Genomic DNA, 23,883 nt, shown 5'->3' with positions numbered 1-23,883 from the left:
GGGGTGGCCAGAGATTGCCGGAAAGGGGCACAGCCGCAGGGAGCCGGCTCTGGGCCTGGGTTCAGTTCCGCCTTCTTCCCTTGGTGCCAGGGGAAACAGAGCCGGGGCAGCGGGAGGCCCAGAAGTACACAATGTTTTATTGAAAAAAGTCAGGCTTCAGCTGGCTGGTTCCATTCAGCTCGGCTTGGTGGGAGTCCCTGCCCACAGTAGCCTGAGTCAGATCTTCCTGCAGGCCGGCTGGGCCAGACCCCTCCCTGGTCGCCCTTCCCCTCCTCTCTGATGGTGACATTCGAACAATAAATATGCAATAAATAGCGCTCCTGGGCCAGCTGCCTTCAAACCCCACATCAGCCCCCACCAGTCTTCTGCGTCAGGACAGGCGTCCTGGGGTACTGGACAGGAAGTCCCCAAACCTCTCAGGGTCTTGCAGGACCTCGGATCCACCTCCATTGCCAGGTCTGGGCCCAGTCTCCAAGGAGACCTAGCAAAGCTGGGTCCAGGGCAGGGCTGGGCAAAGCAGGGCTGGCGGGCGGGTGCTGGGAGGGGGCTGTTTGTTACCCTGGATACCTCCACTCTAGGCCACAAGTCTGTATTGGGCTCAGGAGTAGATGGTGATGACTTCACGGCCACCACCACGGACCAACAGCACCCGTTCGAGGCCCTCAGTCAGCACCTCCAGGAACTCCATGTCTGTAGGGCAACGGGTCAAGGAGGCAGCACCCAGGGAAGCACCAAGGGGCACCCAGGGAAGTTTGGCCCGTCGGTCAGAGCTGGGTGCCCTGGCACCCCCTAGGGCACCCAGGGAGAGGAGCTCCTGGCCTGACCTCACACACTGTCCACCTCCCCACTGCCCACCTCTTTACAAAGGGATACAGTTCTCATCGCCCTCGCTGTTCTTGGGTGGGCCGGGCATGTTCAGTAGGACCAGGCGGGCGTCATGGGAGCGTGTGACAATGACTTCATTGAGCTTCACAGCCGTGTGCATGCGCCGCACATTGGATTGGTCCCTGCAGATAATGCAGCTGATCATGGGTCCCGCCCCTGGCCCACCCACAGGGCTTGTCTGCCCCCATCCCACCTCCAACCCCAGACCCTAATGTGGCTGGGTCCATTTCTGCTGCACTCACGGCTTAATATGTACCAGCTCCCGGAAGTTGTCGGGGGCATGGCTGGGGTCCCAGGGCTCCGCTGCCATATATTTGTCCCGTGTCCATGTCATCTGGATCTTGTCAGTCCCAGCTGCAGACTCTTCCTCCTCGTCTGAGTACAGGCTCTCCAGCCGCAGGGCTGAGTGCCGGTCCTTGACCAGCTGGGCCTGAGGACAATCAGAGGAAGTCGCCTCGGTGCCATGGGAAAGGGTGGGCCTGGCTGGCCCAGCATGATCACCCAGCCTTAGGGAAATGGGTGGGGCTGGGGTGAATCATTCTGATGCTCCCACCTGATGGCGTCTCCCAAGGCCTGACCCTGCCCTGGACTGAGAAGGCCACTGACCTCTCGCTCCCGCTCAGTCTTGGTCAGCCTCATCTGCCGCAGCATCTGGGAGCGCTGCTCCATCATCAGTGTCCGCTCGTAGGTATATGCGGAGATGTCGCTGTTATGCTGGGGAGAGGGTGAGCCGTGAGGACCGCGCTACATGGGGCAGGGTACCCACAGGGCTACGTCGGGCAGGTGGCTTACCATCTCCACCACTTCCACCTCTGCCTCGAGGCGCAGGTGGTACAGGAAGACAGCCAGATCCTTCTTCATCTGGATGCTGTTATCATCCATCTGGGCCACCGTGAAGATGCGCATCCGGCACTTCCTCCAGACCTGTGGCAACAGAAGGTGGTGGTTCAATCACACCCCACCCCTCCAAGGGCCCAGCCCCTCACACCGGGGCCCAACCGCCTGGCCCACCTTGTGCTGGCGTAACAGGAAGGGCAAGAGCATGAGCATGCCACCATCGTGGACAATCCACCACACATCGATGTGGCCCTCCAGGTAGCGCTCGTGATTGCTGGGGTAGAAGGCGATGTTCTTGGGCACGAGCAGGGCCAGATGGGCAGCCGTGGTGCAGCGCACGGTGTCTGGGGAGGAGGGGCACTACTGATCGTCAGCCTGTGACCCTCTGGCCTCTGTCCCCACTTGACCCCTGCCCCTGTCCTATGTGGTCGAGCCCAGGCCCTGACCCTCACGCACCAATAAAGGTCTTCCAGGCACGTGGGTCCTCACTCTGTCGCCAGCCGTAGGGCCAGCCCAGCACCACGGAGTTATGCCTCATGCCACCCAGGCCGCAAGACTGGATGAGGTGGGCCAGCCCCTCACGCACCTTGCTGGCCACCACCACCTGGCAGAAGCCCTTCACCTTCTCAATCTCCATCATGTTCTTGATTGTCTGTGGGGAACATAGCAGGGTCAGAAATCAAGGCCATCAGCGCCCCCTCTGCTGGGCTCCCCACCAAGGCCCCTAGGGTGCAGAGGGTGGGGGTGGGGGAGGAGACGGGGGCAAGCTGCCCGCCCAGAGGCCATGTTTTCAAGATGGGACAGTTATAACCCCCTTGCTCCAGCTCTCAGCTGGCAGCAGTGCTGTCCACCTGGCTGGCCAGCACTGGTCCCCTCCCCCGTGTACCAGCTGCAGCCCGGACATCTCTAGTCCAGCTCAGTGTCCTCCCAACACCGCCCCCTTACAGCAGGCACCTGCTCAGCGGCCTGGGCCTCGCCATAGCTCTCCAAGAAGCTGCCCTGGATGACAGAACCAACAATGGTCAGGCCCTTGCCGGCCTTAAGCTGGGAGGCGAAAGTGAGGAGCCGTGGGTACTTCACATGAAGGTCCTCGTCCAGCTTCAGCAGAACCAGCAGCTGAGGCCTGTGGTGGCCAAACGGAGAGGGAGCCTGAGACCAGGGCCCGAGGTTTCCAGGGAGCCCAGCTCCTTCCCTTCTTGGCTCATGGGCCCCTACAGGTAGCAGTGATCCAAGGGCCAAATAAGCAGGATGGTGCCCCTGGCAACTCGGGATAGGGAACACGGACTAGGGAGCGGGGGCCAGCACCTCTTGACTCGCCCACCCTCACAGTGCCCCCTGAGAACCCGGACTGGGCCCTGCCAGGCCGGGCGTGACTCACCGCCAGTTCTTGGTGTGAGGAGGTCCCTCCTCTAGCCGCAACAGTGCATAGCGGGCAGCACTCAGGGACAGGCCTCGGATCCCGTCGCCCCACTCCTTCTCAGCCCTGCAGAGGCCCCCACAAGCTGGTGAGCCCCTGGTCCCACCCAGGGGTTGTGTCCGTGTGCAGGTGAGATGAAGGGGCCAGGCCCGGGTCACAGTCCCCCAGCCCCAGCACCACGGTGGCTAACGAAGGATGGCTCAGCTCCCCGCAACCCAACAAAGAGTGGCCCAATGGTCCCGAGCAGGCGGCAGCCCTCACTCACCCTTGGTACTCAATGTACTTGTAGATCATACCGGCAATGAGCATGGCGACCAGGGCATAGTACCAGGAGGAGACAAACATAAGAGCCAGGCAGAGGCTCATGCCCAGAAAGGACAGCGCCCTGGGCCAGAGAGTGGGAAAGGGCCAGAATCAGGGAGAGACCAATAGGGCCCCAGGCCCAGACCCCCAATCTCTCACCAATAGCAACTGCTGCCCAGAAAATTCAGACTCCATCCAGAATGGGGCTCCTGGCTTCCCCAACAGCTCTTGTGTCAGAGGACCTGGCTCAGGGGCCCAGCTGGCACTTACCAGTGATAGTACTTGAACCGAGGCCGCCAGTTGGGGGTCCTCAGGAGCGTCTGCACAGCACAGGCCAGGTTCACAAACAGGTAACACATCAGGAAGAACCTGCAGCACAGGGAGTGGCTGGTAGAGCGGCCTCCTTGGCAGCCAGGTACCTGATGTCCCTGCCCTTCCAGGCTGGGCCTGGATGAGGAACCAGGACATGTCATGGCCCTGCCCTGCACGGGCTCAGGCAGGTCTCTCAGCCTCACCACGCCCAGTCCCACAGCCCGATGCAGATGGGACACTGCAGCAGTGTCCGCAGAACCAGGTCTTAAGAGGATGGGAAAGTGTTCGCAGGCAGAGGAGGGGAGGGGGCTGCAGGCACGGGGAACAGCTGTGGGAGAGGATGGTGTCAAGGAGGGCTCAGCGTCTGGAGACGGCTACACAACAGTCAGGCCTCTGGCCTGGGTGACCAGTTGGATGAGGGGCTGTCATGAATGTGGGGAGAGTGGGTCAGGGAAGACAACAAGGGCCATTTTGAATCACTGAATTAGAGACACTTGAGGGACACTGCGGTGGGTGTGGGAGACTGGGACGGGGGAGGCCTACCACATGAGCCCTCCAGGAATGAGAGCCGAGGGGCAGAGGGCTGAGTGGAGGGGACACCAACCTCCACCCTCAGCTGGTACGAGGAAGGACAGACAAGAAGGCAGCAGGGCTTACGAAAGAGGGCGTGCCAGGGGGCAGGGACTCCCACGAGGTGTCCCATTAGGGCTGCCAGGAGGAGCCACATGATAAAGGCTGAGATACATCCTCTGGCTTGGGCAGTAAGGGCCCACCACCAGAGACGACTGTGGCAAGAACAGTTTCAGGTGTGCGCTGACGTGTGGGTGGAGCTGGGCAGTAACGGGCGGAGGTGTGCTGGGGGGAACAACAGAGCACTGACTCCAGCAGGCCTGGCTGGGGCTGGGGGGCGGCTACTTCGGGGGGAAGGGGGTCCCTCTCAGTCTCACAGGCTGAGTGGGGCAGTGAAGGCTGGCTCAGTCATAACTGAACAAGCAAAAGGAGCACCGGCAGTGGAGCAAGATGTGTGAGGAGAGGTGGAGTGGGCCCCAACCCTGGCAGAGGTGAACACAGCAAGGACACGAGCCCTGCCGCCAGGACCCCTGGAAATTGCCGCGTGCTCACCACCTCCTGCAGGGCACTGGCAGATTCAGATGCCCAGCATTCCAGAACTTTAAAAGCAAACAACTTTGAAAACAGATGGATGGGGTAGTGGTGGCCTCATCAAGGTGCTAGAGACCAGTGCTTGCCCTGACGCTGCTCTGGGGGTCTCCCACAGAGGCACATGGGACCTACTGGTCTCTTTAAAATTTCTGAGTAAGTGCCAGGCTCGCTCCAGAAGGCAGAAGTGGCTGAGCTCTGCCAGGCAAACATCCCCCCATACAGCCTGACACATCTCCCTACTGCGCCCTCAACACCAGACAGGGTCACAGAGCTGTTGGGCGGGGCCCCCGGCTGAGGGGTGTTGAGAGTGCAAGGAGCCTTTCCCAAGACCATCCCCCAGCCCTGCCCTGGCCCCCAGCTCACATGGATAGAATGGGGGCCACCATGTCAAGGGAGGCAATGAGGATGCCCAGCTCAGCGATGAGTGCCGTCAGGAGGAGTGCCCATGTTGGTTCGCCATTTGCCTTGCCATGGCCAAAAACCTGCAAGCACCAGGGTCAGAAGTGAAGAAGTTGGTTCCATTGCCCCCATTCCACACCTAAGGCCACAAGTCACAGCCTGGCCTCCATCATGAAGTCCCTCTGGGGCTCAGGTCACACCCATGCCTATCCTGATAGGTACAAGTTCCTCTGCCCTCCACTTCCTCAGGCCTCTCTGCAGTGGATGAGCCACAGAGACGCCTTGAGGATTCTGGGCCCAAGCAGCTCTGCCAACAGCAGGGCAGGGCCAGGGCCAGGGCCAGGGCAGCTCTCAGCAGCTCTCCATGGACAGCTGCATGGCCCTGGCCCCCAGCAGGATAAAACGCACCCATACTTACCTCCTACCTCTCTCCCCCAGCCAGTGTGAGGGGCCAGGAGCACCCAGGCGGTGGGGGAGTGCAGAAGGCTCACCCGGAGGAAGGGGATGATGTTGTCCTTGGCGATGGCCTGCAACAGGCGTGGTGCCCCAGTGAGGCTCTGTAGGCCGGCGCCGCAGGTTGAGAAGAAGGAACCGATGACGATGACCCAGGGCGAAGGCCAGGCTAACGTGCCCACCACCAGGTTCCTGCTGACGCCATCGCCGTACCTGCAGGGGCCAGGCTCAGGCCATGCTCCATGCAAGGAGCCCCCCAAACCCTGGGTGGGGTCGCCCAGAGTGAGGGTTGGCAGGGGTCAGGAAGGATGGCAATGGTGGACAGAGCTCTGGCCCCTCAGCAGAGGCCAGGCCACCAGCCCCTATCCTTTCCCCTCAGCCCAGCCCCGATCTGATGTCACCCTCCTCTCAGAAGCAAAAGTTCTGCTGGGGCCTGACCCACCACTGACAACCAGCAGCCTGAGGACATGTGTGGAACCACGTGTGCAAGGGGGGGCCTGTGTCAGGGCAGCAAGAGCTGAGCCCAGTGCCACGGGGAGGGGCCCAGATCACTCACTTGTCCCGGAGGACCACACCCTCGATGCAGGCGCCAAAGAGAACCACGCTGCTGAAGTCTGTGGCTGCGTCAAGGAAAGCTCGGCCTCCGCTGCCACTGCCGTCCCCGTGCATCCCCGCACAGCGCCCAAGGGTCCCTCGCCCAAGCCTTAGCTGGCAGACTCAGCTGGGACACCTGCAGCTGCAGGTTTCATGTTGTGTACACACCCCTTGAGTGTGCGCGCGTGTGTGTGAGGGGTGAGGAACACATGCACGCATAGGGAGTGTGTCTGCGCGTGCCAGCTGGTGACTTATACACAGGCAAGTGCCTCCTGTCCCCCTTCCCCACCCACCCCAGGCCTGGGAAAGGATACACACAAGGGAGGTTGTAACAATGGCCAGAATGGTCCCCACTGGGATGGACTTCTGAGCATCTCGGAGGTCCCCGGAGCGGTTTGAGCCAGCCATAATGCCTCCAAAAACAAGGAAACTCCCTCAGGAGCTCCCCGGGAGTGGGGGCAGGGCAGGGTGGGTGGGCAAGAGGGCTCACCCGTTACGGAGGGGAAGAAGATGCCGACCAGCACGGTGAAGGACGTGGCGATGTCGGCCACCACGTACAGGGGCAGGCTCTCCTTCAGGCCAAGGGCGTCTGTGGAGGGCAGCCCGTGCTTCTCCACGGCCTCACCCTTCTCCAGGTAGGCGCTCCACAGGTTTTCTGTGGGGGCAGCAGCGTCACCACTGCAGCCCCACCTACTTCCCAGGGAAGCTTGGGGCAGCCCAGCCAGAGGCTGCAGATGTAAGAGGTTCTCGGGGTTCAGGGGGGTGACTTCAGCCGAATGGCTATGGTGTCAGCCACCGGGCTGCTCTGGCCACAGAGAAGGAGCTGTCTGGCTAGAAGTCTGAAAGGCGAAGGTGGCTGAGCCACCATCACCTGACACTGCCTGCCTCCTAGACAGAGGCCCTTTATGGCTCCTGTGAGAACAATCACAGGCAGGGTCAGGGGCTGGTGGCTGGGGAGAAATGGGCTGCCAGAACTTTCTCGGGGTTGTTGCAGGCCTGGGACACTGGCCAAACAGGCTCCGTTCACCCGAAACCCAGCTGCCAGGAGCCAGGCTGAGAGGACATGGCTGAGCTGGGAAGGCAGCCAGAACTGCCTCCCATTCCTGAGCTGGCCACACAAGGACGGCTCTGTGCTAATCCGTCCTTCCGTGCTCATTCCCTACCTCCTGCTCAGTGTGGGGGGCAGGAGCAGGACAGGAGGGAGGACGCACCCTGAAGCACGCCAGCAGCTGCACCAGGGATGCCAGGGATCTCAGTCACATTGTTGAGCAGAAAGTAGGGGTCGCAGGAGTCTGCGGTGAGGTTGGGGCTGTGGCAGAAGAGGCTCCAGAGCCGAGTGGCCACGGTCTCGTTGTCCACCAAGGCCGTCTTGGCACAGACATCAAACTGGTCCCGGGACAGGGTCCTATTGCCCAGCATACATACTCTGTGGGGGGGGGGGGACAGAAGCATCAGCACCTGCTCAGCCGGAGACCCCAACCTGCTCCCACCCTGTAGCCTCTACAACTCAAGGCATCAAAGGCCATCCACGTGGGAAGGATGTCAGTGCAATGCCTGGAGGTATTCCCAGGTTACTTACGGAAACACGGGAGGGTCAAAAATAGACTTGATGCCCCCAGCATAGATGGAGAGGATGGAGATGATCACACAGGCCAGGAAGAGTGAGGCAAATTTGTTCACATACTTGACACCAACAAACACCACCAGGGTCATGAAGGTCAGAAAAATGGTCCCATACACCCGCATGTTGTTCAAAGTGGCACTCGACATGTCATGAGTGCCTGTTGGGTAAAAAATGGCAGCTGGTGGGGCAATGTAGGTCTGAAACAAGAAGACAGGTAGAGGAGGTTCAATCTTCCTATGTGGAGAGTCAAGCCCTACATTTTGGTTTTCTTTTTAAGAGTATCTAGAGGGGAGTTCCCTGGCGGCCCAGTGGTTAGGACTCAGCGCTTTCACTGCCATGGCCCAGGTTCAATCCCTGGTTAGGGAACTAAGGCCCTATAAGCTGCACGGCCAAAAAAAAACAAAAACAAAAGAGTATTCAGAAAAAGCCAGTCACAAAAGAGCATATATCGTATGAGTCCATTTATATGACAAGTCCAGAATAGGTAAACCTGATTAAATCTTTATCTATCTATCTATCTATCTATCTATCTATCTATCTATCTGGCTGCGCCGGGTCTTAGGTGCAGCACGTGGGATCTTTGTTGCTGCGTGCGGGATCTTCATTGCGGCATGCAGGATCTTTTAGTTGCAGCATGTGGGATCTAGTTCCTGACCGGGGATCGAACCCGGGCCCCCTGCATGGGGAGCACGGAGTCTTAACCACTAGACCACCAGGGAAGTCCCTGATTATATCTTATTGAAAACAGAAAGAAGATTAATGGGTGCCTCGGGCTGGGGGGAATGGAGAGTGATCACTAATGACCATGGGGTTTCTTCTTGGGGTGATGAAAATGTTCGAAAATTGACTGTGGTGATAGTTGCACAACTTTATGAATATACTAAAAACCATCCAATTGTATACTTTAAATGGGTAGTGAATTGTATGGTATGTGAATTATCTCTTAATAAAGCCATTATTGGCTTCCCTGGTGGCGCAGTGGTTAAGAATCCGCCTGCCAATGCAGGGGACACGGGTTTGAGCCCTGGTCCGGGAAGATCCCACATGCCGTGGAGCAACTAAGCCCGTGCACCACAACTACTGAGCCTGCACTCTAGAGCCCGTGAGCCACAACTACTGAAGCCTGCACACCTAGAGCCCATGCCCCGCAACAAGAGAAGCCACCACAATGAGCAGCCCACACACTGCTACAAAGAGTAGCCCCCGCTCTCAGCAACTAGAGAAAACCCGCGTGCAGCAGCGAAGACCCAATGCAGCCAAAAATTAAATAAATGAATAAATAAATAAATTTATAAAAAGAAAAAGAAAAACAAACAACAAAACCCCCAGAATATCCAGGAACAGTCTCCACGCAACAGACAGGGGACCTGGAGGTGGGAATAGACAGGCAGTTCCTCTATGCCCAGGGGTGGGCACTTTTTACCCTGTGCTCCCCACTGCTCCTCCCCCTCTTCTCCCACCACAAGGGCAGTTCAGTGGGAAGCGGGAAACTGAGTCAGAGCACACATGAGGCCCACAGAGGGGGCACTGACCTCCAAACAGGGTCAGGGTCCTGTGGCTGTTCACCCTGATTTAGGGATGAGGATAAGATGGCTCTGAAGGGCTTTATTAGCACAGAGCCCTGGGGGAGACAGAGCTGGCCAGAGCCCACATGAGCCTGGGAGGCAGGCTCTGCATCTCCACCAAGATCTGTCACTGAGTTAAATGCAGTAGTTCACAGACCACCTGCCATGGTTGAAATGTTGCCCGAGTGGATGGAACATCCAGGGTCAAGGTGAAGACAGCCAGGCCCCTTCCTTGCCTGGCCCAAACTGGGAAAGGGCTGAAGGGGAGACTGGCTTGAACAAAGATCTTTCTCCCTCGAAGAGGCCTCCCTCATTATAAGCCCTAGACCCTGACCAGAGGTGAAGGGAGCATGAGCCGCCTGGGCCTATGGGAAATGGACTGTTTGGACAAGACCAGAGTTGGCCAGGGCTTAGCTGGACTCACCAGCAGGATCTCAATGGCCCCCAGGATGTACATAGCCGCTGCAAATGTTGTTCCCAGGTAGAAGCACAGGCCAACAGCCCCTCCAAATTCTGGTCCCAGCGAGCGGGAGATCATGAAATAGGAGCCCCCAGCTACAACAGAAAAAGCATACATAGGTCAAGGCTGGTTCTTCCTCAAGGGGGCCACTCCCATGACAACCCTTCACAACCATCCAGAGGGACAGGGACTGCTTTTCCCATTTACGAATGAGCAGAAGGGTTAGAAGACTTGCCCAAGGCGGCATGGTTAATAAGTGGCCAGGCTGCGGTTGGACCTGATTTCCATTTGACTCCAACACCCAGCACGGGCCAGCGACATGAATACTCTGCTGGGGCAGCTCTAGGTCCGCAGCAAAGCCTAAGTGGCCTACTGTCCCCCAACTGCCTGCAGTTAGGTCAGTCCCCGCAGCCTCCCCTGGTTGGGTGTGTCCTATCTCAGCACGCCTCATCCCTCCTAAGGGCTATTGTCTGTTAGTCTGACCCTCCAGACCAGGGCAGGAACTGTCTAGCTTTTTGCCCCTAGAGCTGGCCACTGGGTGAGTGTCCACGGCTGACCCTCCTGCCCTGAATCTGTGCTTCCATCAGAGTCTAACACCCCTGGCAAGACTGAGTCAACACTGGACCCCAGGGCCAGTGAGGGTGCAGGGGACAAGAACAATCCCATGCTGCTGGTTGAATCTGCTCCTGATGAAACTTCTCTGGTGAAAAATCTGGGAACAGGGATCAAGAAGCTTTAAAAAGGCTAATCCCTTTCATGCTGTAATCCCACCTCTAGGACCTTCTCCTAAGGAAACTGCCAGGGGCGTGAACAAAGATCAGTGTGCAAGGCTGTTTATGACAATAATGTTTACAATAGTGAAAAAGTAGAACCCAAGAGTAGGAGAATAATCACATAAATTAGGTAATGTCAATCCTGTTTTAAAAAAACAAATGAACTGTTTCCAGCACTTGAGAAACACACAGACACACACACATACACAGTTTGGGGAAAACAATACATCTCAATACTTTATAAGACCCTAAGACCATGTATTAAAAGGCTAACAGTTATGACCTTAGGATGGTGGGATTATGGGTACTTTTCATTTTCTTTTCTACATTTTTTGCATTTTCAAACCCTCTATGGTAAACATATATTGCCTTTTTTCCCCTATTACTTTTATACTAATGCTAATAAAGCTGTTATTTGAAAAAAATAGAAAAGGATTCAAACACAGAAGCCAACCCGAATAGCCAAATAGCCAAAGTGGAACAGTTCGAGCAAAACAATAAATAATGATGGTACTAAGATTATGAGCCAAAGAATAAAATAAATATCCAGGAGTCCACAGTGATAAAAATACATGGTTGAGTAAGTAAATAAACGGAGTCTCTGAAAACCAAGTCCAATCTCATCATCCCAGCTGAAAACCCTCTGCATTGTCTATCCTGTAATCCACAGGGTGGCCCAGACTCCTTGGCTTGGGCCACCAGGTATGCCCCGTCACCTTTCTTTATCAGCCCCAGCCCCCGCTTTTAAAAAAATTACTTTTATCCAAAAAAAAAAAAAAAAAAAAAAGCCCAAACAAACAAAACACAAAACAACAGCAATCTCAAACTCTGTCAAGCAAGGATGCTCCTAAGTGGTGGCACTGTCATGGAGTCAAGGACTAAGATCCCACCTGGGGGGCAATGAGTGTTCCCGGGCATGTCAAGGTGGATTCTGGGCCCATCCCCCCCTCGGGCCTGAGTGGTGCTCACCCACCTGGAACCACGCCGTTGGTGGCAATGGCGCTCATGGAGATGGCCGTCAGCAAGGTCTGTGGAAAGGAGGGCCTAGGTGAGCAGCTCAGCTGGGTGGGCTCTGGGGGGCGGCCGTGGCCCTGCCCCAGCTGGGATACTCACACAGCAGCAGCAAATGAGCACAATGAGGAGGGCCTGCAGCACACCGGCCGTGCCCACCATCCAGGTCAGCCGCAGGAAGAGGATAACCCCGAAGATATTCTGCAGGCAGGGCAGGTACACCCCCATGAGGGTGCCCATGCTGGGTGCCTATGGAGCAGGACGGGAAAGGGGAGACAGAGCATCAGAGGGGCCCAGATGCTCCATGGAAGGCCAGCCCCTAGTCACTTGACAGTCCCCCGCCCCCAGGGTGTTCTACCGGAGAACAGGTTGCAGAGGGATATTCCAAGTGGAGTCCTGGGGAGTGCAGGGGGTAAGGTGAGAGGATGTCTGTGTTGACTTTCATACATGAAGAAACAGTTTGGGACTGGGAAGGTATAAAACCTGATTCTTTTCAAAACCCCACGTGTGAGCTTTTGAGCCTCACCTCCCCCTCATGGTACCGCCCCCTTCCCTTCCTCTCTTCTTTTATACTTCTGGAAAGTGAGGTCTGTGTCAGATCTCCACCTTCCCACCCAGCATGCCCCATGTCACCCAAGCCAGAGTCTAAGAAGTTGTTCCTGACCCTCCCTCTCTCCAACCCCCCAGTTCAATCCAGTGGACACTGAGTCCTGCCCAGTCTGCCTCTCAAGCTGCCCTGAGATCAGCCTTCCTTGCCTCAGCCTTAGTCCCTTGAACCTGGGGCACTACATCTGGGGCACCTGGATGGTGCCTTCTTGTGCCTGTCAACCTCTCCACACTCCAGCCCGCTCTGCTGCCAGAGCAGGTCTCTGAAAACCAAGTCCAATCTCATCATCCCTACTAAAACCCCTGTGCATTGTCTATACTGTAATGCATAGTGTGGGCCAGGCTCCTTGGCTTGGGCTACCAGGCCTGCCCCATCACCTTTGTCAGCCTCAGCCCCTGAAAACATCAGTTCCTCAGAGCCTCTGAACCAGGGCATGTGCTGGGCTCTGCCTGGGAGGGTTACCCCTGCCTCACTGCCTGGCAAATTCCTCTTCAGTTAAACCTTCAGGAGAGTTAACTGCTTCCTCTTCCAGGAAGTTCCCCCAGGTTGCCTTAGCTGGAGTTGGTACTTCCTCTTGCATCCCCTCAGCATCTGATATACCCTTCCCTCATAGTGGTCACGGTAACTGTTCACTCGAATGACCATACTGGGTAGACTTGGCTTGTTCACTGTTCTATCATCAGCAGGCCCTGCTGGTACTCAAAAGGTGCTCCTGAGCCCAGTGAACGATGCCTTAGAAGGCCTCTGGGATAACCGGTTGGGAAAATCCTGCATAGAGAATAGAGACTCAGGCTGGAGGGCAGGTAGGGAAGGTCTAACGGGCATATCCAGGCAGGATTTCTCAGCTACCTAAGGGTAGAGTAGGGGCCAAACAAGAGGCCAGGGCAGATGCTGAAGCACAGAATTAGGGCTGGTGCCTTCCTTTTTTTTTTTTTTTTTTAAATTTATTGATTTTTGTCTATTCTTATACTTGTGCAGCACTAATTTTTTTTTTGTTTTTAATTTTTTTTGGCTGTGTTGGGTCTTCGTTTCTGTGCGAGGGCTTTCTCTAGTTGCAGCAAGCAGGGGCCACTCTTCATCGCGGTGCGCGGGCCTCTCACTATCGTGGCCTCTCTCGTTGCGGAGCACAGGCTCCAGACGCGCAGGCTCAGTAGTTGTGGCTCACGGGCCTAGTTGCTCCGCAGCATGTGGGATCTTCCCAGACCAGGGCTCGAACCCGTGTCCCCCGCATTAGCAGGCAGACTCTCAACCACTGCGCCACCAAGGAAGCCCTTTTTTTTTTTTTAAATATTTATTTATTTGGCTGCGCTGGGTCTTAGTTGTGGCATGTGGGCTCTTAGTTGCGGGATGCAGGATCTAGTCCTCTGGCCAGGGATCGAACCCTGGCCCCCTGCATTGGGAGCACAGAGTCTTAACCACTAGACCACCAGGGGAGTCCCATGGGCTGGTGCCTTCTTGAAGAACTGAGCCTCACATGAGAGCAGCCCAGAGTAGTGGGGCCCTGAGAGCTTCCACCAGAACCCCAGCAAAGCCTGCTGCCCTGGAGCTGGGGTGGGAGAAAGAACTCTGGCCACAGGAACTCTTCTCAAGGGTCCAGGCCTGGGGCAGGATCTGTGTTCAGCCTTAAGGACCACAGAAGGGCCTAGAAGGGCCCGAGTAAAAACAAATGGTCCCTCAAACTGTCCTGAACAGTGTAGGTGACGGATACACCTCATCTGGGCTCTGTCTGAGCCCTTCTCAGAGGCCCTGGACCACCCGCTGGATAGTAGCAGCTCCCAGCCCCCCATTTGAGGCTGAGTCACTCTGGGAAAAGGGGAGTGTGGGAAAGGGCAGGGCCGGAAATGCTTTCTGCATCTCCAAATAACCTCTGGCAGCCTCAGAAGGTCACCAGGCCACAGGCAGAGCGGCTGCCACGGAGAGGCTACCTTGGGTCTTGGTGTGGTCTGGTTTGAGGACCGCCCTTCCGGCTTTAAGCTTTCCTTTTCTGAGGCCCCTGCTCAGACCTGCCTGGGTGAGGGCCACAGCTCAGCGGCCCCAGCTCCCTAGCTTCCTACTGACTCTCTGTGGACTTGACCAGGCTCCTGCTTTCTCCATGAAAAAGCCACTGGCGCTGGGACACTCAGCCATCCTCTCACATCTTTAACCTAGGGCCAGGTGAGCTGGCAGGTAAGCTGAGGCTGGACCCCAGCATCCTCACAAGCTCCTCATAAGGCCAAGGGACCATGGCCCTTCACCAACTCAGAATTTCTTCTGACACCTTGTTGAGATGTACACTAGCCTTTCTTAGGGACCTTTTTACTCCCAGCCACCAGCTTCCTGGGCTTGGTCTGAAGGGACAGGGAGGAGGCTTTTACCCAAGGATCCCACCACCCACTGCAGGGCTAAACACAGACAGTCACAGATAGGGTTCTCTGCTATCTGCAGTTCAGAAAATATCAGCAAAATCACAACCAGCAGGATAGGGTGGGGGTCATGTCTGTGTGACCTCAAGATCTCAGCTGCCCTCTCTCAAGCGTGGGCTAGTTTGCCTCCCAGAAGTGAGGGGTGCGTATCAGCCTCTCGCCTTGGCCCACCTCAGTAAGGTCCAAATCTCATGGGCAGGTCTGAGGTTGGGGATCTGCCTTATTTCAACCAAGAGCTCCTCCTGCCTGTGCTGACCTCCAGCAAGAATACTACAGCTAGTGCCAGACTCAAGCTCCTTCCAAATCACAGCTTCTTCCCAAACCTCAGGGAGTCAGTAGACATGGAGGGAACGTTCTTTGCCTCCAAACTGAAAACGTAGGGGGGAAAAATACCCAGCATTCAGTTAAACTGAGCCCTGTCACACAGGGGAGCTGAGCAAAGATGTGCAAAGTCATCCCGAAGAGAGGACGGCTGGAGGGCCAGAGGCCTGGATAGCAACTAAGGATGGGACCAGGAGAGGGATAGGGAAGCCCCAAGAGGCATGCTCCTATCACCCCCAACCCTGGCGCTCAAGGAACCCAGGGGCTGTCGGAAGGGTCTGCCAGTGGCGCCAACACAGTGAGAAGCAGAAGGGTTTAGTCAACTGCTCTAGGTCACATAGCCCAGAGGGACAACCAGGTTCCTGGATCCAAAGGTAATATCCTTATCCATCCTGATGGGATGCCAGTGATCTGGCATTCTACATAGTCACATACCTCACAGTAAGCCCACAAGTCTCCCAGCATTATGCATTGATCTTGTTTAGCTTAGTCACCTTAGGCAAGTTACTTAATACCCCAACACTCAAGCTTCCTCATCTGTAAAATGGGGATGATAATAGCACCTGTCTCACAGCTCTGTTGTGAAGATGACACACAAGAACCCAAGCCCACTGCTTAGAATGATGCCTCACACACAGAGAGGCCTAAGTAATGTCACGTTCCACTGTTATTTTTGAGGGCCTCCCTGGTCCTATGCCCTGAGGGCCACCTCCTTGGCCCACCCCTTGAAGCCTCCTTGAGCCCAAAGCACTCAGTGCCCATCCTCCATGCTCACCAAACCTGGCACCTACTTCCCCCAGGATTCTCATAACTATGTGGGGAAACTGCCAACTCCATGGTGTTGAATCTGTCTTCCTAGGAGTGGCCTCTCTGCTGCCCCTGACCAGCTCACCTTGGCTGCTCTCCGGCGGGTGCCCTCTCCACTCTCAGCCTCCTCATGCTCCTTGGCGCCCTGTGTGAGGTTGGTGTAGCTGACGAGCTTGCCCAGAAGAGATGATACCTTTGGGCGGATGTCCAGCTCTTCCTGTAAACAGAGCCACAGGGCAATCTGGCAACTGGCACCAGGCTACCTGTGTGTAGCCAGCAGCCTGGCCTCTGGCCCCTTGCCAAGCCCTGAGGCAGGCCTGGGCTCTTGCCTGGGGAAGCCCAAGCCAGCCCACTGGGCAGGTGTGGGTGCCACACCCCAGCACTCACTTCTCTCTGTCCCACCTTGGCTACAATCACTACCAGCCCATTTGCAAAACTACCTGCCTTGCGGGGAAAGGGCAGGACAGGGCACGGCTGGCAGACAGGCGAATGGCACGCTTCAGTCTGCCTGTTCGGCCTGGCCACCTCCCAGCTGTGAGTAGGCCTCTGGGACTCATATCTGCCCTCAACAAAAAAGCCACCCTAGTCACCCCAGGGAACCAAGGAAGTCAAAAGAGGTGTGGGACAAGTGAAGTCTCTCTTATCTGTCCAAACCCTGATTGTTCTGGATGGCCTTCTCCACCAGGCCTCACACCCCGTGAGTAATCCCCCTCAATCCCCAAGGTGGGATCCTGGACCCCTAGCCCATCTGCAGGTGGGGCCAGGTCAAGAGGCCTCCCAGGGCTCCAGCTCCCACGCAGCACCTAGCACAGCTTCCCCAGCACTGTGCCTCCGCCTGCCTGTGGCCCACATTTAGTCTTTCCCTGTCTATCAGCTCCCTTCTGACCCTACACACAAGGAGAAACTGGTTTGGCGTAAGAAGTGAAGATGCAGGTCTTTGCAGGTATATGGAGATTGAAGGGCCTATGAGACTTCCATGGGGCAGCTGAATGTGTGGGTCAGAATTTAGGGGCCTAAACCATGACTTCAATCCAGATACAACTTCTGAGCTTGAGTCTGAAAATGAAAAAATTCAAGTTCAAAGGCACAAAATTGGGAATGTTTCCAAAGAGACGTCCACTGAGGCTGCAGATATGGCTAGAGGGGGCAGATCTGGTGAGAAGGACCAGGGCTCAGTAAACTTGATGGGGACAGAGTTGGAGGAGTCAACCAGGAAGGCCAGGGAAGAGTTCACAGGAGAGGGAAGAATCATGGACTATGAGAAGTCCTAGAAGTGAAGGGGACAAAGGAAATCCTGAGGTAAGAAATACTGAGAGGTGGTGACCTTGCTGAGGGGCTGCATGGAAGTCAAAGGTGAACACCCCTGGAGGTGGTAATGGGGTACAGTGGCCTCTGGGAAAGCAGCTTCAGTTCAAAGGGCCGAGGGAACCACAGCCTGGCTGCCAAGGGAGCGAGACAGACAAGGGGAGACTGGAGGAGAAGCCGAGACATAAGGAGGCACAACATCCAGCCTATCTGCTTAGCTAAAGCTTGGGTCTTGACAGGTCCCTGCCCGCCCACCTCCTTGCCACACCTGTGGCCCAGAATGGCTCCTCAGCTACCTCAAACAGTGCCAGGTTCCTGTCATGGTAGTCACTTCCTCTGGAAGCTTCCATGGGACAAAGAAAAGGGCTGCTCTCTTTGTGGTTGCCATGTCCTGTGGAGAGAGAGGAACAGAATCCCAGTCAGGGGCTGCCTACTGAACCCCCAGCATGCACTCCTCCCCAGCAGGCGTGCCGTCACCTCTGTGGAGCACTCTGTGGGCCAGTGTTACCATGCTGGGCCTGTTTCCCCATCATACCCTGCCAGCCTCCTTGAAAGGGCCAGAATTGGCAGTGGCCAATGATCAAAACCCAGCACGCAGGGCTTCCCTGGTGGCGCAGTGGTTAAGAATCCGCCTGCCAACACAGGGGACACGGGTTCAAGCCCTGGTCCGGGAAGATCCCACAGGCCACGGAGCAACTAGGCCCGTGTGCCACAGCTACTGAGCCTGCGCTCTAGAGCCCGTGCGCCACAACTACTGAGCCTGCGTGCCACAACTACTGAAGCCCGTGTGCCTAGAGCCTGTGCTTCGCAACAAGAGAAGCTACTGCAATGAGAAGACCGCGCACCGCAGCGAAGAGTAGCCCCTGCCCGCCTCAACTAGAGAAAAACCCACGCACGGCAATGAAGACCCAACTCAGCCAAAAATAAAATAAATTAAAAAAAGAAAAAAAAAAACACAGCATGTACACTCATCTAGCAGAGGGCACAGGTGTCAAGGGCCCAGACAGCACGTGTTAACACCAAGGGGCAGAGTCAACTGCAGGGGGGCGTGGCCCAGTCATGGCCCACCTTCAGACCACCCCTGAGACACACACTCCCATTTTCCAGCCCTTCGGGAATATCCAGTGTGCCGGGTGCCCAGGGCTCGGTGTCTTCAGGGCTCCCCCCAGGTGCTGCCCTCCAGACAGATGAAGCCACACAGGGCTCCTTCTGCCGCCATGGCCAGCCAGCCACCTACTAGCCACCCCACCATGCACTGCACAGGGGCGTCCTTGAGGGCCACCTGAGGCATGCCGGGAGGAGAGGCAAGCAGCAGACTGGCCAGAGAGCGGAAGTGGGTGCTTGAAGCTGTCTAGGGTCATCTGGGAAAGCCCTACAGAAGCCTGACCAGGTGGGTGTGGGACTAAGCAGGACTGTTGGCAGGACCCTCTTGTTGACCTACCTCCCTGTCCCCAGATCGTGGCTGCTTGCTCCAGACTAGGCATGTGGCCAATCCCAGCGTCCACCTACCCCCCAGGCTGGTGAGGCAGTGCCTCAGCACCAAGAAAACCTCACAGAAAGGAGCCAGATGCACCTTTTTTTTATACGCCTGCCTCAACTCTCAAAGCTCGCCTGCATTTTCTGGCCACCGGCATTCTCACTCTTCCCTGTTTTCCAAACTTTGTCCACTGTGAGTCTCAGTGGGTGACATTCCCAGCTTTTCATCAAGCAGGCAGAAGACACCAAGTTCCTTTTCCAGTTGCTAACAGTAAAACCCCCTTCAGACAGTCTGACAGCTGCAGTGGCAGTGGCTGGAGGCTTCACAGCAAATGGAAAGATGACATCTTGGTTCAAAGAAGCCACATTGGTGTTGGATGGCAATGACTGTGGCAGCAGTGCTGGCCTGGTGTCCAGTGATGGAGGCGGCAACAGAAGTGTCTTCACTGACCCAGCCTAGTGGGGCATTCCAGCCATGCCTGGCTTTGTGAGAGCTACCTGCCAACCTTTTCTGGTTAAATAGCCCACAATCCATTTCTCTAGTTTGCAGCTAAGAATACTGAACGATGATACATCCTCCTTGATCTGATACATCCTCTTGCCATCAGTATGAGACTTAACTTGCCTTCTCTGAGCCAACAATCACTCAGCAGGTGCTGCACTGTGGATTCTTTACTGTCCAAAGAGACTGACAGGGAAAGCATGCTGATGACAATTTCTGGGGCAAAATCAGCTGTTCCTTCCCACAGTATGTAAAAGTGGTACATAGCCTCATCTAGGAACCTGGACTAGCTAAGTAAGCCAAGCAGCTCAGTCCCAGAAGCTACATGTCTGTATGTAGGCCAATGCCAACGGCACAGTGGACAAAGGTAGTGGGAGTTCAGGACAACCTACAGAACCATGTTAAAGCCTCATGGGGGGACTTTCCTGGTGGCGCAGTGGTTAAGAATCTGCCTGTCAGTGCCGGGGACATGGGTTAGAGCCCTGGTCCAGGAAGATTCCACATGCCATGGAGCAACTAAGCCAGTGTGCCACAACTACTGAGCCTGCGTGCCACAACTACTGAAACCTACATGCCTAGAGCCCATGCTCCGCAACAAGAGAAGCCACCGCAATGAGAAGCCCACGCACTGCAACAAAGAGTAGCCCCCATTCACCACAACTAGAGAAAGCCCACGCGCAGCAACGAAGACCCAATGCAGCCAAAAATAAATAAATAATTAAAAAAAAAAAAAAGCCTCGTGGGGTCACGTAGCTCCTCAGACACCCTGTGACATTTGCTGTGCCCTTGATGCTTGTTCAGGATCAGGATAAGGAGCCACAACAAAAATCTGAAAACCCAGTAACACTGCCCATTACACTGACAGCCCTTCAGTGAGAAGCCTCTGAAAAGCACTCTTGGATTTTTGTGACAAAAAAATATCTCTCCTGAATAAGTCAGAGGCTTCATTTTGTCAAAAAAAGGCAACTATAAGAGCTCATCTTATTCCCCTTTCTACCTTGGCTGCCAGGAACCTCTAAGCTAAATTTATTTTTTAGATGCAGTCACCATCTACCTCGTCTCAGAGTCCTTGCCTCTTTCCTCTGCATGGTTTTGATCTGACAGTAACAGTCCCTTGGGGAGGCATTTCTGTTGCATATCTCTTCTGATCCTTTTGTGGAAGTAGGTTGAAAGTAAAGTATAAATTATTCTAAACTCCTGCACTGCAGCCTGCCCCACCATTGTTACCTCATCTCTCTGAGGACTGCACTAGTATCCAGAAAACACAGAGCTGAGCATACAGCAGTTCCCCCAAAATGCCTGTGGATGGTCCTCTAAGACCCAGCTGATCCTTGTCCCTCAGCCATGAGTCCAGGGCAGCTCAAAGCCCTTGCAAGGGTTACCTCTAGTCCTCACAGCAACACTCCAGTAGATATCATTTACCCCCTTTTAGTAACAAGGAATGTAAAGCTCAGAGAGATTCAGAGGCAAGGTCACTCAGTGAGAGGGCCAAACTTGGGTCCCAGGATCCACCAGAGCCACGTGGGAGCTGAGTTGTAGGTTCTACTCCTATTTTGGACCTCCACCCATCCCAGGAGGCACCCCAGGGTGCAGTACAAGCCTTTAACTAGAGAAGAGTGTCTGGGGTTTGCAATTTGGCCAGGGTGCGCATACCCAAGGCTCTTGGTGCTCAGTGGCCAGCAGACTAGCTTGGATTCCTGAACCTCCCACTGTGTGACCCAGGGCAACCTGCCTACCCTCTCTGTGTTGCCTTGGTTTCCTTTTCTATGAAGTAGAGCTAGTAACACGTACTCTTCCAACTGCCCAGATGCATCAGAAAAGGGACAATCTGGTGCCAGACACCCAGCAGGGATTCCGTGGAGTTCCCCAAAACCTCATTTAAAGACAGCTCCCATGGGATTGTGGGAACTGGGTGGGTGGGGGGGTTGGTGTCTCAGCAGTGCCTGGATACCTGTACTGCCCTCAGCTATTCCAAAAATTCCAGGGCAGGTCTGGGCATGCCTGCCAGGCCAAAGCCACTCAGATACCACCTGAGACCCCTGGCGAACCACAGCATGAAGGCTGGGCCTGGGTGCTGCCTGTGAGGTACACATATATGCATGTTCCTGCCGGCAGCTGTGAGTGTACCAGCTGCAAGCAGGGACCCAGGTGACACTCCTGATCCCTCTGCTCACAGGTATCTGCCAGGGGTACCCCTCTAGAGCCTCTTCACCCCTGCCCACAGGCCACGGTGAGCTGGATGAACAGGCCCATCTAGGCCTTTGGAGCAGAGGTATGGGCCTTGAGAGATTCAGACACCAAGCTGGGGGGTCCCCCACCGAGAAGGATCATAACCACTCACCAGGGTGCAGAGTGTCCCCCATACGGCAGACGCAGTCAAGATCTGGCTGAAAGGGAGGAAAAGGAGGAAGAAGCGGGATAGTGGGAGGAGCTGGCCCAGCCTGGAGGGACCTGGCAGGACTCAGCCAATGTGGCTCCAGCTCCCTATAGTCACCCTGTGAGAGGCCAAGGCGGGGCCAGAGGCAGGGCTCCACTCTGCCTACCCACTGGTCCAGGCTGATCTTAGGGATGCAGCCCAGCCCAGGCCAGCCTCTGGGGAGAGCGAGCCTCCAAGGGCTAACAGAGGAGCAGGGGTGGATGCTGGCTCCTGCTCTGGCCACTGGAACAAGGCTAGGGGCAGGTGCCGGCATGGGGCAGGGGTTGAGGTGTGTGTACCCACACAGCTGTCAAGCCTGTTAAATGACCATGATGTCCAGCAGCCTATGCCACTGTCCTGTGCCATCTCCTCACACAGCAGTCAGGTGACACACATATAGCCATCACCCACGTCAGGCATGGATCACCTCAGTCATGTCACCATCACAGAGTCAGATCAAGATCACATCACCTGATAGATGCCAACACACATGTTCCCTGCATATCTCCATCATGGTCAGTCACAGACTAAGCATTTGTCATCAGTCACATCACCATCCTCATCATCGATAACCCTGCAGGAAATGGTGGCCCACAAGAAGTGCTATCCTGACCCCATCTTCACTCTGCGGTACCCCACAGCTATACACTTGCACAAGCACAATTACACATGCATATGCTGCTACACATACAGACACATGTTTTCGGCGGTGTTCACACTCCAAGAGTGGGCCCTGCAAGGACAGCCCCCTGGGGGGCTCCTGGGGGAGGAGATGGTGAAAGGGTCAAGGGCAGGCACCTAGGAGGGGAGGAGGGGTTTACCTTCAGGCCCAGTTTAACATCTAGGTTAAGAGTTAGGGCTCTGGAGTCTCCAACCCTCGATTTGAATCCCCTAGAGCAAGTTACATAAAGGCTCCATGCCTCAATTCACTTCTTCCTAAGCGTGAGTAACATGACCTATCCCATGGGGGAAATTAGGAGGATTAAACGAGTTAATTCACTTCAAGTGCCTAGACAAGCCTGGTCCCGTGTGAGTGCTCCACAGATGCCCACTGTACCTACAGATGTAAGCTGGGATCCACGCAAGTGCACTCACAGGCAGTTACCCACAGACCCCCTCAGGCAGGCACAGCCTTCTTTCCAGGGCCCGGGAGTGCTGGGAGGGAAGAGGAGAGGGGAGGAGAGAGAGGGTAGTCTTAGGGAAAGAGATGCTGCCGCACAAAAGTGTAGGCAAGACGGGAAGAGGTTAGGGGTGGTTCACAGGAGGTAGGAGGTGAAGGGTCTGGGGTCCGGGCTGCGGTCGTTGCTCCCAGCCGGGAAGGGCCAGAGATGGAGGCTCAGCGCTCTCCGCGCCCCGGGCGGCCCGGCAGGCCTGGCCACGTCTGCAGCCCCCGCCCGCGGCCCGCAAGGGAGGAGCTGGGGCGGGGAGGGAGGCCCGACCGCAACCGCGGGCGCCGGGGGCCCAGGAAAATTGAGTCTGCGCGGGCGGAGTAAGGGACTGCCGGTGGCGACTCAGCCTAAGAAAAGTTGGGCCCGCATCGACGTGTGCGCGCACCGGCCGGCGTCGGTGTGAGAGCGGGCCCAGCGTGGCCAGCTTCCCTGCCCCCGCCCCCGCCCCCGCCAAGGACCCCTCCGGGCGCGTCCTCACCCTCCGAGTTCTCCCGATCGGCGCGCTCCCCGTAGTCCACCCAACTGAGACCCTCGAGGTTGTCATAGTCGCCGCGCCGCGGCCCGTCCACCGGCACCACGGTGAAGTGAGGCATCCTGCGCGCTCGGCCCCGCCGCGCCCGCCGCCCCTGCCGCCCGCCTGACTCTCCCTGCCGCCCTGGGCCGGCGCGCCCCGCCCGCTCACATTCCTCCCCGCTGCGCTCACTTCCTCCGCCCGCCCCGCGGGCCGCCCCTCGGGGGCGGGGAGCAGGAGGGGCTCGGACCGGCTCCTCCCTGAGGTGGGGGCGCCCAGGCGGAGTGAAGACCCCGGGGCGGGAGTACTACTCCACGCGCTGGATAGGCCCGATTCCTGTGTGACCTCGGGTGGTGAGCCGCCCTCTCTGAGCCTTAGTTGCGGTACTTGTAAAATAGGGAAATGCGCTTCCACCTCTTGGGGTTGCTTGAGGGCCGTGAGATGGGGAACGGGGTGCATTGGCCCTGCGCTTTGTGCCTAGTGAGCGCTCAGTGACATTTCTCTGATTCAAGGATGGGGAAGGATAGGGAGGAGCGCAAAGGTCATTCCAGTCCTGCCCAGGGCCTCCCACCA

General features: G+C 56.4%; 1 protein-coding gene across 3 annotated transcripts; it reads right to left on the bottom strand.

The window, feature by feature from the left end:
• Positions 1-41: 41 nt before the first annotated feature.
• SLC12A4 (solute carrier family 12 member 4) lies at positions 42-23,467 on the bottom strand. 3 transcript variants are annotated; one of them, XM_057533815.1, is made up of 24 exons: positions 21,556-21,592; positions 17,533-17,627; positions 16,017-16,148; positions 11,897-12,043; positions 11,757-11,811; positions 9,975-10,105; positions 7,941-8,182; positions 7,573-7,787; positions 6,852-7,016; positions 6,676-6,774; positions 6,324-6,381; positions 5,806-5,980; positions 5,279-5,397; positions 3,713-3,811; positions 3,405-3,524; positions 3,101-3,205; positions 2,677-2,845; positions 2,309-2,374; positions 1,897-2,082; positions 1,678-1,809; positions 1,492-1,599; positions 1,128-1,315; positions 874-1,007; positions 42-690 (listed from the first exon to the last, which is right to left on the bottom strand). In XM_057533815.1, exons 1-24 carry the CDS (start codon positions 21,575-21,577, stop codon positions 599-601), a joined length of 3,054 nt encoding a protein of 1,017 aa, XP_057389798.1. In that variant the 5' UTR covers positions 21,578-21,592; the 3' UTR covers positions 42-598. The 3 variants fall into 3 exon arrangements, with proteins under 3 accessions (XP_057389798.1, XP_057389797.1, XP_057389799.1); XM_057533814.1 differs by having other exon boundaries at positions 63-690; positions 1,897-2,066; positions 2,179-2,374; XM_057533816.1 differs by lacking the exon at positions 21,556-21,592 and adding an exon at positions 23,278-23,467 and having other exon boundaries at positions 64-690; positions 1,897-2,066; positions 2,179-2,374.
• Positions 23,468-23,883: the final 416 nt, after the last annotated feature.

The sequence above is a fragment of the Balaenoptera acutorostrata genome, chromosome 19 (genome assembly GCF_949987535.1).
Source record: "Balaenoptera acutorostrata chromosome 19, mBalAcu1.1, whole genome shotgun sequence".
Classification (NCBI taxonomy): Eukaryota; Metazoa; Chordata; class Mammalia; order Artiodactyla; family Balaenopteridae; genus Balaenoptera; species Balaenoptera acutorostrata.
This window is presented reverse-complemented; position numbering and strand designations above follow the sequence as displayed.

Excerpts from the sequence above, each read along its gene's own strand:
- SLC12A4 (XM_057533816.1), bottom strand. The coding sequence starts at position 23,392 with ATGCCTCACTTCACCGTGGTGCCGGTGGACGGGCCGCGGCGCGGCGAC. Across the intron at positions 10,106-11,756 it reads CACCAACGGCGTGGTTCCAG|CTGGGGGCTCCTATTTCATG; the intron begins GTGGGTGAGCAC and ends TTTCTGTTGTAG. Across the intron at positions 7,788-7,940 it reads TTTGACCCTCCCGTGTTTCC|AGTATGTATGCTGGGCAATA; the intron begins GTAAGTAACCTG and ends CCCCCCCCACAG.